Source organism: Oryctolagus cuniculus, chromosome 2 (genome assembly GCF_964237555.1).
Source record: "Oryctolagus cuniculus chromosome 2, mOryCun1.1, whole genome shotgun sequence".
In the NCBI taxonomy this organism is placed as follows: Eukaryota; Metazoa; Chordata; class Mammalia; order Lagomorpha; family Leporidae; genus Oryctolagus; species Oryctolagus cuniculus.
The window spans coordinates 175171279-175183822 of record NC_091433.1 but is presented as its reverse complement, the minus strand read 5'-3'; the positions used below and the strand labels follow the sequence as shown (position 1 = coordinate 175183822).

Below are 12544 nucleotides of genomic sequence, written 5' to 3'. Positions count from 1 at the left end.
TTACAGAATTCCATATTAATGAAAGAGAAGTGGAATCCTGAGTGCAAGCTAAAAATGGAATTTAAAAGGGCCCATTCTTCAGGCAATGTTAATGAAAGCTTTGTATATAAATAACTTTATATATTGGTGAACAAATGGCACTTAAAACTAAAATGTCTGTTAGTGAGTCACTGGATTCTAAAGAGTGGCCTTGACTTTTGTGGTCAGCAATCTTTTTTTCCTTGTGACTCCACTATTCCAGACAGAAGCCACTTAATCCAGTATGAGTTCGTATTGTACAGAAGCTCTGCTAACACATTTTCTGCCAAATGGTCATCTCTTAACAGCTGCTTTTTTATTTCAGTGAGAGATACTTGAAATAAAATCATTGTTCTCCATGAAGACTGTGTGTTAAATAGCGCAAAGCCACTAGATTATTAAACAGCAAAGGCATCTGATAATATCAGCCCCCACCACAGGTTCCACTTCTGCTGATGCGCACAGTGTTGAGTAATTAGTCATTGCACAATCTTGTATTTAGATCCTTTTTTTGCTTGAGCTGTTAGGCCACAAAATCAGCAGGCAGTTGCTGTTAGAAAGAGTCCTCTGGGTTATTTATAATTCTCTGCTTCCTTGCAGTTGCTGCCTGACTGCTGGCTCTGCAGCCAGGTCTACCCTGTGACAATGAAGACAGGTACTGAGCAGTTGGGCTGTGGCTCCAACTGTGCTGGGAGCTGCTGCGGATGATTCACGAGCCGGGTCCGCCTGGGCTGGCATACCTGGTATTTCTGTCTTCATCACACGCTGGCTGACTTGTCACGTCAGCAGGGAGGGACGCAGAGTGTGTGAAGCCCGCGTGTTCAGGAGGCATGAGCTGGTGTCTGAGGGCAGGCAGCAGGGCAGAATGTCTGAACTAGCGCTATGCGCAAAAGCGTTGCCTTCAGATGCTATGCACTTACATGAGGCCTAGACTTCTGCTCCCGTGCTTGTCTGGTGCACAGAGCAGTGCCTCTGGAAAGTGGGGGTGACGGGCAGGTGGGCATGCCCAGTGGAGCGGCACTCAGGGATCACCGGGATCTTTCTTCTCTGTTTTGGCAAATTAAGTAGTATCTGTCTTCCCGTGCAATCTGCAGAGAACCACTGTCGGTACAGACTTGTTCTAAACGGGAGTAGCTTTTAACCTGCAGGAGTCAAAACAATGCTGAAGACCAGGGAGACTGGCAGAATGATCTGTGTGTTTTCACCACGAAATCATCGTCTTGCTTAGCTGTCTCCTTCTTAGTTTTTTTTTTTAATATTTTTTTATTTATTTATTTTTTTGACAGGCAGAGTGGACAGTGAGAGAGAGAGAGACAGAGAGAAAGGTCTTCCTTTGCTGTTGGTTCACCCTCCAATGGCCGCCGCGGCCGGCGCACCGCGCTGATCCGAAGCCAGGAGCCAGGTACTTATCCTGGTCTCCCATGGGGTGCAGGGCCCAAGCACTTGGGCCATCCTCCACTGCACTTCCTGGCCACAGCAGAGAGCTGGACTGGAAGAGGGGCAACTGGGACAGAATCCGGCGCCCCAACTGGGACTAGAACTCGGGGTGCCGGTGTTGCAAGGCGGAGGATTAGCCTAGTGAGCCACGGCGCCGGCCGTCCTTCTTAGTTTTGTGAAAGGAAATGACCTCCTGTTAGGTCCTCCGAATGCTCATGAATAGTCAGAGCCACTTCCCAGCATGCCCAGTGCCACCTCCCGTCCTGCAGCCGCTGTCGCTCACCAGATCAACACGCAGTCTCCAGCCTGTTCTCCCTGCCTCTAGCCTTGCAACCTCTAATTATTTCTTCACACAGTGGCCACATCCATCGTTTTATAAAGTATGAAAGCTGACCAAATCCAGCCCCTGTGTAAATTCCTTACTGGTTCCCACTGTCCTCAGAAGAAAGTGCACATTCCAGAAGTGCAAGGGAGGCCCGTGTGTAACCCACCCTCCCTTCTCCACTCTTCCTTGCCCCTGATCTCTCCCCCTGCTGTGCTCTGCTTCTGCAGGGTCCCCCTTCACCGGTCTTCCAGCTCACCTCCTGTCCCCACCCGCAGGCAAGCACTGCACAGCACCCAGGGCATTCCCACGTGGCTGCACAGATTCCAGTCTTTGTGGCCAGGGGCTGTCTTACGGCAGCGCGACCCCCTTACAGCAGCGTGTGCTGGTGGCGTGGCAGGCGGCCCACGCTAACACAGCTGAGTGTACGGGTGCACGGGATGCTACCCCCCCACCCCCCCACCCCGCAGTGCCACGCTGTCCCCTCGGGGCGTGTTCCATTTCTCACACAGCTGTTTCCAGTTCTAGAGGCCACTTGGCTCCGTGAGTCCTGGAACTCCCAGGATGCCCCGAGACTTAGATGGAGGCATCTTGGGAAGGCTGGTGGTGACCACCGGCTGGGGAGGAACCCTCCCTGGGCTTTCTTCCTGTGATTCTGTGGCCTGGAGAACTGAAGACCCTCCCTCACGATGCGCGGAGCACCAGGATAGAAGAGCAGCCCCATCACTATAAATGCACCTGGAAAGCAGAAAGAGGACTTTTCCAGGCTGAAAGCAAAGAGGGAAGTCAGTGTCCGTGGAAGTGCGTAGCCTGTGGCCACCAGGGGGTCTGCTGGTCTCGGGCCTTGGGTTTTACTCCCATGCTTGGATAAAAGGTGAGTTTCTAACAAAGTTAGGTGTTGAAACTAAGACTGCCATAGAAGGCACGGGTCAGAAAAGAACAGCTCCCACCTTAGGGAAGCAGCAAGGAGTTGTGACTCCCCTCGGATTCTCTCATTTTGATCCTGTCCTTATGCAGTTTTTTTTTTTTTCTTTTTAAGATTTACTTATTCAAAAAGCAGAGTTACAGAGAGGCAGAGGCAGAGAGAGAGAGAGAGAGAGAGAGAGAGAGATGAGAGGGCTTCCATCTGTTGGTTCATTCCCCAAGTGGCTGCAATAGCTGGAGCTGCGCCAATCCAAAGCCAAGAGCCAGGAGCTTCTACCGGGTCTCCCATGTGGGTACAGGGGCCCGAGGACTTGGGCCATCTTCTACTGCTTTCCCAGGCCACAGCAGAGAGCTGGATCGGAAGTGGAGCAGCCAGGACTCTAATCGGTCCCCATATGGGATGCTGGCGCTCAGGCAGTGGCTTTACCTGCTATGCCACAGCACCAGCCCACAAATTGGGTTTTGAAATTTATGCTGTCTATGGTCAGAAATTCACAAGCCAAGAGATTACAAGAAAAGATTTCTCAGTTAAGTATATTCCTGGGGCCAGCTGGCGGAAGCAAAGGCAAAAGTTGTCCAGCAACAAACACATTCAAGCTAGAACTCACAGGATTCTCAGAGATAAAGCACCACTGACGATAGGCTCATTTGTGCTGGCACGGTGGTGTCATGGGTTCAGCCAGTGCTTGCGACACCAGCATCCTACATCGGAGTGCTGGTTAGAGTTTCGGCTTAGAGAAACTTCTGATTCAGCTCCTTGCTAATGGCCTGGGAAAAGTAGCAGAAAGTGTCCTCAGTGCTTGAGCCCCTGCTACCCACATGGGAGACCTGGGAGGAGCTCCTGGCTCCAGTCCCAGCAGTTGCAGCCGTCTGGGGAGTGATTCAGAAGATGGAAGATTCTCTGTCTCTCCATCTCTCTTTCTGACTTTCTTTTCAAATCTATTTCAAATAAGATGCTGGTTAAGATTCCCACATCTCAGACTGAAGCACCAGGGTTCTACGCTCAGCTCAGGCTTCTAGCTCTGGCTTCCTTCTGTGAAGACCCTTGGAGGCAGTGGTCGATGGCTCAGTACTTGAGTTCCTGCTACCCACGTGACAGACACAGCTTGAGTTTCCAACTCCCAGCTTCGGCCCAGGCCAGTTCTAGGTATTGTGGGCATTGGGACAGAACCAGTGGATGGCAGCTCTCTGTTTCTTTGCCTCAGATAAATAAAGATCTGAAGCAAAATGCTAAGAATTAATAAAGACGGGCAATGGGTCCATGAGTAGTATATTGAGTATAACTGAAATTGTTTCATAATTTAGGGAAGAAACAAAGGGAACAAGGCAGTCTGACTGGCCTGGGACCACTGAGGAAAGCCCTAAGTGTACACAGCTGGCACGAACCACAGTCACTTACAATGTGATGGGAACCACTGGATTGCTGCCTACGAACCCTAACAGTTACAGAGAAGGCTCAGTGAAGGGAAAGGTTTCCTTGACTGGGAACGTGATAGCCGTGGGCACGTCCAGCAGATGTAAGCGTGAGCTTTGCTTTCCCACGTTTCATTTGTTTTGACCAAGGAAAGAAAAGGATATAAAACGTTTGCTTTTTAGATTTTTAGGGGGAGAAGTACTTCACCTAATCTCTGGACACATTATATTCCCAAGTCATGTAGCTTTTTCAGGGGGCGTGGCATATTACAGACACATCTGTATTTTAAAAATGGGCTAGAAGGGGCCGGCGCCGTGGCATAGCGGGCAAAGTAGGTATTGTGTTGTAGGAACAAAAAGCTAGTTCTCCATGACCTTATACCATTCCTTCTTGCTGGGCACAGGGACTATTCCCTGTCTGCCACAGTTCACCCTGAATATAGATTCAGACCTTTCTTCCTTGACTTTTTCTAAAGCTGAAATAATTTCTCTACAGCCTCTATGCCATTCTTCTTCAGTGTCATACTCTACCCCTGGGCCACACCTATTTTAACAGTTTTGCTTATTATTTCACACACGCACACACACACACACACACACATACACACATACACACATACACACATACACACATAAGGGGAGAGAGAGCGAGCGAGCGAGCGCTGGGTCTGGGCCAGGCCAAAGCTGGAAATGCAATTCAGGTCTCCCACATGGGTAGCAGAACTTGATTACTTGAACTTGATTACTTGAACTGCCATTGCTGTATCTCTCCCAGGGTCTTCATTAGCAGGAAGCTGGAGTCAGCAGCCAGAGCTTGGAATTGAACCCAGGCACTGCAGTGTGGGACTCGGACATCTTAATGCGCCAAGTACCCACACCCTCAGGCCACATCGGAGTTGGAAAGCGACTGAGATGTCAGGCGCTGGGCACGTGCACAGGCATGTCCAGTTTGCACCGTCAGACTGCACCATGGGAAAACTGGAAAACTGCCTCACAGTTGGCCCTCGTTGAGTTCTTCGAAGCGAAGGTGACATTTCTGGTAAGCAGTTACAGTTAGGCTTTGGGATCCCTGGGCTTTCAACTGACCACATGCAGGATTAAGAAAGATAATGCAGGCCTGCGCCTCGGCTCAATAGGCTAATCCTCTGCCTGTGGCACCGGCACACCGGGTTCTAGTCCCGGTCAGGGCGCCAGATTCTGTCCCGGTTGCCCCTCTTCCAGGCCAGCTCTCTGCTGTGGCCAGGGAGTGCAGTGGAGGATGGCCCAAGTGCTTGGGCCCTGCACCCCATGGGAGACCAGGAGAAGCACCTGGCTCCTGGCTTCGGATCAGTGAGGTGCGCCAGCCGCAGCGCGCCGGCTGCAGCGGCCATTGGAGGGTGAACCAAGGGCAAAGGAAGACCTTTCTCTCTCTCTCTCTCACTGTCCACTCTGCCTGTCAAAAAAAATTAAATAAAAATAAAAATAAAAAAAAAGAAAGATAATGCAGGACCCTGAATTCTGCCCGATTAGCTAATAAATGAGGTGATCTGCTGATGGTGAGGTAAAGTCATAGAGCTGATCTGATGCCCTGGGTGTGACAGATGTCGTGCGTCTCGTTCGTCAGTCTCCTTTCTTTGTAGTCGGTGAACTCCATCTTCTCTGGCAGAGCTGCCGCAGCCTTTCACTGGTGTCACTAGGCTGGGGCTATTTCAGGGCCTCTGAGTTTTCTTCATTCTACGATGCCAGTTTCAGAGATGCCATTCACACTCCACAACTCTGTGTTTTTGGCCTGGCCTTAGTGTGACTGCAGATTTTATAATGAAAATCTGGGTGACTATTTTGTTTACAAATCACTTAAAAAGGGGCATTTTGGGGCAGATGTTTGACCTAGAAGTTAATAGCTGGTCTAGATGCCTGCGTCTTGTAGCAAAGTGACTGCTTCGATTCCAAGCTCAGGCTCCTAATTATAGCTTCCTGCCAGTGCAGACCCTGGGAGGCAGCAGGTGCAGACCCTGGGGGGCAGCACATGACGGCTCAAACACCTGGGTCTTCACCCCCATGAGAGAGACCTGGATTGAGTTCCTGGATCCCAGCCTCAGTGTGACCCAATCCTAGCGACTGCAAGGCATTTGGGGAGTAACCAGCAGAGCTTTAGCTGCCTTTCTGTGCCTCTTGAATTAAAATAAATCTGTATATATGAAATACATGAAACTTGTATAACTTGTATAAAAATAAGTAAATAAAAAGAGTATTTGTATTTAAGATTTATGTTTTCCCTGGGCATCTTAAATGTGGAATGTGAGGAATGTAAACAATCCTGTAGATTCCTAGTCCCCTGGGAAAACCCAGGCTCAGGGAGGCTAAGGGATTCTTAACCCTTCTACCAGTTATTCTTCCAGAAGGAAGCAGGACTCTTTCATTGCTACAGAAGGTCTCTATTACAGGCTAAGCACTGTTGTAGCCCTGAAGTGGCCCAGAGAGAACTCACTGAGCTGGACGTTAGGATGTGAGGGTTTGCTAGGCAGGGAAGTAGGAATCAGGACAGGCATTTGGCACAGAGGTAAGGGGTCACTTGGGACCCACATCCCAAGTCAGAGTACCTGGGTCTGAGTACGGGCTCCACCTCTGATCCCGTGTTCCTGCTAATGTGCATCCGGGGAGGCAGCGGGTGGTGGCTCAGTACATGGATCCCAGCCACTCATGGGGGAGACCTGGACTGAGTTCCAAGCTCTTGGATTTCGCCTGGCCTAGACTGTCGTGGGCATTTGGAGAGTGAGCCAGTGGATGGAAGATGTCTCTCTGTATATCTGTCTCTGCCTCTCTTTCAAATAAATATATAAAAATTAAAACAAAATTTAAGATGTCAGTTAGGTGTCCTGCATCCCACCTGAGTTCAATTCCTGGCTCCAGCACCTGCCTCCAGCTTCCTGCTAATGCAGACCCTGGTAGAGAGTGGTGGCCACTAAAGTATTTGGGTTCCCGCTACTCATGTGGGAGACCTGGATTGAGTTCCTGGCTCCCAGCTTTGGCCTCAGCTCAGGGCAGTCCTGGTTATTTTGGGCATTTGGGAAGTGAATCACCAGATGGGAAATTTGACTCTTAAATAATTTCTAAAAACTAAAAAAAAAAAAAAAAAAGCATCACATTTCATCACATTTCTACTAACCCTTACAGTTCAGCAATTCAGGCTCCTATTTAAAGAAGTTCAGTGAAATAATCTGGTTGTAGTCTCTCAGACTGGTAGAGCTCTCCTCCAGGTTTGGCCATTTGATGACAAGAATGAAGGAACGTGGGTTGTGCCAGAACCTTTGCTATCTGGACCGAGCACGGTCCCAGCACCCACTATCTGTGTAGTCCAGCTCCTTGCCCTGGACAGGAAGAAGGTAGAGTTGAATGGCAGTGGGACTGTTCTGGTCAGCAATGTTCAGAGCCAAGCTCAGGTCTAGCCCAGTTAACAGGGGTAATAAGTTCCTGGTACCTGCTATCTGGTACCCCCAAGTAATCCAGGTAAAGTAGAAAACCAAACGTGTTGGGATGTGCTAATGAGAGCTAGCACATATTAAGTGCCCCCGTGTGCCAGGCCCCTTCTCGGGGTAGACATGGACTGTTTCATCTAAGTGAGACTGCAGTGCTCTGTACAAAGTAAGCAAGGCCTTTGAAAGATCTGGAGCAATTACAGAAGCCTGTATGCTGACAGATGACAGAGCGTCAGAGCTGGGATGTCAGACAGAGTGAGGCTAGGCAGACGATCACCAAATCCAGGGGCAGAGTGGGAAGGTAGAGTTCAGGGGTGCTGGGTTAGCACAGACCTAGACTCAAGCTTGGCCCTGGCGGTTCACCTGCTGTATGCCCCGGGCAGGTCCTGCATCCCCTGGCAACCAGTTTCTTCCTCTCTAAAACAGGCAAAACCCCACGTTGTAGGGTAGTTCTGAGAATGCGAGTAATAGAGTCCAGCACGCTGCCTGGCACAGGGCTGTGCCCAGCTTTTATTATAAGCCCAAAGAATTCTCATATTCCCAAGAGTCGAATTTCAGAGGTCAAGGAACCAGAGAACTGCAGAGGTCAAAGGGGCCGCAGACATCACCTGTTCCATCTATGCTGTATGTCGATGCACGATCCCAACCCCACAGAAAGTCATTTGCCCAAAGCAGCATGGCATTTAGCTCAAGACATCACCCGCCCTTAGCCACTGGGCGGATGATGACAGCTGAGTCACATGCAAAGCCCTTGAGGTATTTCCCTGAGAAGGCGATGAACCTGCCCTGATGACTTTCTCCTTACGGAACAGTGGAGTCTCAGCCTTCGCTTCAGGTCACTTCTGACACGACCAGGTGCCTCCCTGCATGTTAGTCTGCTAGGGCTGCTGGAACGAAGCACCGTGGACTGAGTGGCTCAAGCAACAGAAACGTGTTTCTCAAAATTCCAGAGACTGGGAAGTCCAAGTTCAAGGTACCAGCAAAACAGGTTCCGCTGCGAGGCCTCTGCGCTGGCTTGCAGGTGGCTGCCATCTTGCTCTGTGCCCACATGGCCTCTTCCTGTGCACACAGAGAGGAAGTGAGCTCTCTGGTGTGTCTTCTTATTAGGACACTAATCCTATCAGATCAGAGCTCCACCCTATGGCCTCATTAGCTGTAGTCACCCCTCACAGGCCCCGTGGGCATGCGGGGGTTTAGGGCTTCCACATAGGAATGTGGGCAGGGACAGATTCAGTCCTCAGCACCTTTTCCGTGTTCCTCCATCCCTCCTGAGCCGTTCATTCTGGACGATTCCACAAAGGAGGTGCACAAGTGATGAGGCCTGTGAACTATAAAGTACTTAAGTAGGTGTCACCGATTGCCCCGTGGTCTCTTTTACAGCTCCAGGAAATACGCTAACCTAAGATCAAGAAATGTGGCAAAAATCCAAGTTCAGATCACCTAGTATGCTAGGTGGAGGGCTGAAGAGTTAAACTGAGACATCCAAGCGGATTCATTCAGAAGGGAGCTTGAGCGTGACAAGTTTCCCTGAAGATCCGCTGTGCGTTTGAATGAGCAGAAACTCTGGGGCTTTGACATCTCTTCTGGTATTTCCAAGGGGGACTGTATAAAATAACATCTTTTTGAGGAAAATCGTTTCTTTAGAAAGATTAAGGAAAAAACCCAACAACCCGTCCAAGCGTGCAGTGAGATATCCAGGCCGAGAGCGTGAGTGCTGGGATGACGAAGGCGGTGCGGGTCTGCTTGGCCTCAGGGTCCGTCCACTCAGGACCATCTTAAGTCCAGGGCTGCTCAGCGCGGTTACGCACTGGCTGTGAGGCTCTCTGGGCACCCAGTCACCAGCTCCCAAGGGACGATCATGCCCAGTGCACCCTAGGAGAAGCGCTATCACCCATTTGATGTACTGGATGTGGCTTCAAATAGCTGTTGGCTATGTCTCAAAGTCACACTGACTCCAAATTGCAAAATTATACACGACAAATACAGACTACGGCAGAACTCAAACAATTCAGAACAGGGAGGAGAAAGTGGAAATCCTCCTCTCAGTACCTTCCCCCTCTTACTCCCCTCCCATGAACGTGGATCCTAACAGTTTGGGGAGGTTTGCTCCAGATTTTAAAATGGGTCTTTACTCACAGATAGATGGCTAAATACTTTTTTTAAAGATTCATTTATTTATTTGAAAGTCATAGTTAGAGACAGAAGGAGACAGCGAGAAAGTGGTGGGGGGGGGGATCCTTCGTCTGCTGGTTTACTCCCCAGATGGCTGCAATGGCTAGTGCTGGGCCAGGCTGAAGCCAGGAGCTTCATCTGGGTCTCCCACATGGGTGCCAAGAGCCCAGGCACTTGGGCTCTCTTCCTCTGCTTTATCCCAGGCCATTAATAGGGAGCTGGATGGGAAGTGGAGCAGCTAGGACCCGACCTGGCACCCATATGGGTGCTGGCATGACAGCTGGCGGCTTTACCCCCTGCACCACAACATTGGCCCCTAGAGAGTTACTTTTTTTTTTTTTTTTTTAAGATTCATTTATTTTGAAAGTCAGAGTCCAGGGAGAAGGGAGAGACAGAGAGCTTCCATCCTCTGGCTCACTCCCCAGATGGCCACAATGGCAGGGCTGGGCCAGACCAAAGACAGGAGCCAGGTCTCCCACGTGGGTGGCAGGGGCCCAAGTACTTGGGTCATCTTCTGCTGCTTTTCCCCGGCCATTAGCAGGGAGCTGGAAGTGGAGAAGATGGACACAAACTGGCGTCCTTATGGATGCCAGCGTGGCAGGCAGTGGCTTTACCCACAATGCTATGCCACAACACTGGCCTTGAGAGTCATTTTTAGGCAAATGGCACCACATTATTATTATCTAGCCTCCTATTGGTTATTAGGTAGATTCATCATCTCAAATCGTGGTTACTGCAAACAGAGTTGAAAAAATTCTTGTACAAATCTTTGTTTATATGTGAGCATTTATGTAGCATATAGTCTAAGGAGATTTACTAGTTCAAATTGAAAGCAGGTTTAAAAATTTGGTGCCATTAATTTGATCTCTGAAAACGTGTACAAATTTCCATTCCCCCATAATTACAGGAGAGTATTTTTTTAAATCTCTGGACTTTAACAAAATCAATCTTTTGCCAACCTTATGGGCAATCAAGGGTACCTCCCTGTTGTTTTAATTTGTACATTCCTGATTTCTAATGAGGCTGAGCATTCTCTCTCTCTCTCCCTCCCTTCCTCCATCCCTCTCTCCCTCCTTCTCTCTCTCATAGTTCTTCAGAAAATTACCTATTTATATTAATCTAGAGGAATATTTGTTGTAGTTTTTTTCTGGTTAATGAGGCTTCTCATAATTACACATATTAATCCTCAGTGTTGCAAATATTCAAATTGATTTAGTAGCTACTTAAAACTGTTTGAATGTGCATAGCAAAAAAATCCAGAGGGATTTCCACCAAAAGGTTACAGTGGCTACAGCTCAATGGTAGGTCCCTGGGCACCTGACTTTTTTGGTAGTTCCTGTGCTACCTGCCCCACCCCACCCCACCCCACCATGAATGTTATGCATATACAGGTGTTCCTCAACTCATCATGGGGTTGTTTCAACAAATCCACCTGAAGTTGAAAATACCATTCAGTAAAAAATGCACTCAACACCCCTAACCCACTGAATGAAGCGCTTAGCAACAAGGACGCTGGAGAGCACCGCTGGTCACTCTTGTGAGTGTGACTGTGGGGCTGAGAGCCCAGCACTGCATAGTAGGATCTTACTGCACTGTTGCCAGCCTGGGAAAAGATCAAAATTCAAAACCTGAAGTGCAGCTCTACTGAATGCTCATCATTTTCATACCATCATAAAGATGGAAGATTAATGGGCCAGCGCTGTGGCACAGCGACGCAGCGGGTTAGAGCCCTGGCCTGAAGTGCTGGAATCCCACATGGGTGCCGGTTCTGCGCCCGGCTGCTCCTCTTCCAATCCAGCTCTCTGCTATGGCCTGGGAAAGCAGTAGAAGATGGTCCAACTCCCTGGGTACCCTGCACCCACGTGGGAGACCCTGAAGAAGCTCCTGGCTCCTGGCTTTGGATTGGCACAGCTCCAGCCGTTGCGCCCATCTGGGGAGTGAACCAGCGGATGGAAGACCTCTCTCTGTCTCTACCACTCTCTGTAACTCTGTTTTTAAAATAAATAAAATAAACCTTTAAAAAAAGATGGAAGATTAAGTTGAATTACTGTAAGTTGGGAACCATGTATATTAATTTCCTAAGTAGGAAAAAACTCCAGTGAAGTGACTGCAAGGGTAAAAGAGAGGAAAAGGCTCTCAATTCAGTTCTTTTTTTTTTTTTTTTGACAGGCAGAGTTAGACAGTGAGAGAGAGTCAGAGAGAAAGGTCTTTCTTCCGTTGGTTCAACCCCCAAATGGCCGCTACGGCCGGCGCGTTGCGCCGATCCGAAGCCTGGAGCCAGGTGCTACCTCCTGGTCTCCCATGCGGGTGCAGGGCTCAAGCACTTGGGCCATCCTCCACTGCACTCCCGGGCCACAGCAGAGAGCTGGACTGGAAGAGGGGCAACCGGGTCAGAACTGGTGCCCTGACCGGGACTAGAACCCGGGGTGCCGGCGCCGCGGGCGGAGGATTAGCCTAGTGAGCCGCGGCACTGGCCCTCAGTTCAGTTCTGAAAGAGTATTTCCAAAGGTCATGCACTGTCAATAAAGTGAGTCTCCTGTGGCACAGCAGGTAAAGCCTCTGCCTGAAGTGCTGGTATTCCATGTGGGCATCAGTTCGAGTCTTTTGGTCTAGTCAGTCTTTTGTGTCTAGTCAGTTTGGTCATTTGGGGAGTGAATCAGATCTCTCTCTGTCTCTATCTCTCTCTGTAACTCTGCCTTTCAAATAAATAAATCTTTAAATACAAAAAAAAGTGTCTCAGAAGGTCAAAATTTGAAGGAAATAGGAGTCAGTCAGTGATTAAAAAAATAATATGGCAGTTAGA

The 12544-nt window shown here is 49.3% G+C and overlaps 1 protein-coding gene across 5 annotated transcripts in view; it reads right to left on the bottom strand.

Annotated features, from left to right (window-relative positions):
* Positions 1–12544, bottom strand: part of RBKS (ribokinase) — a 116446-nt gene that overhangs the window by 25541 nt on the left and 78361 nt on the right. Inside the window, exon 8 of one of the 5 annotated variants that reach the window (XM_070069291.1) lies at positions 983–1160. The exons of the other annotated variants lie outside the window; for them this stretch is intronic. Coding sequence (XP_069925392.1) covers positions 1047–1160 — 114 coding nt within the window. The 3' untranslated portion in view covers positions 983–1046. Of the gene's footprint in view, positions 1–982; positions 1161–12544 lie in introns of those variants that run through there. 5 annotated transcript variants of the gene reach the window in all.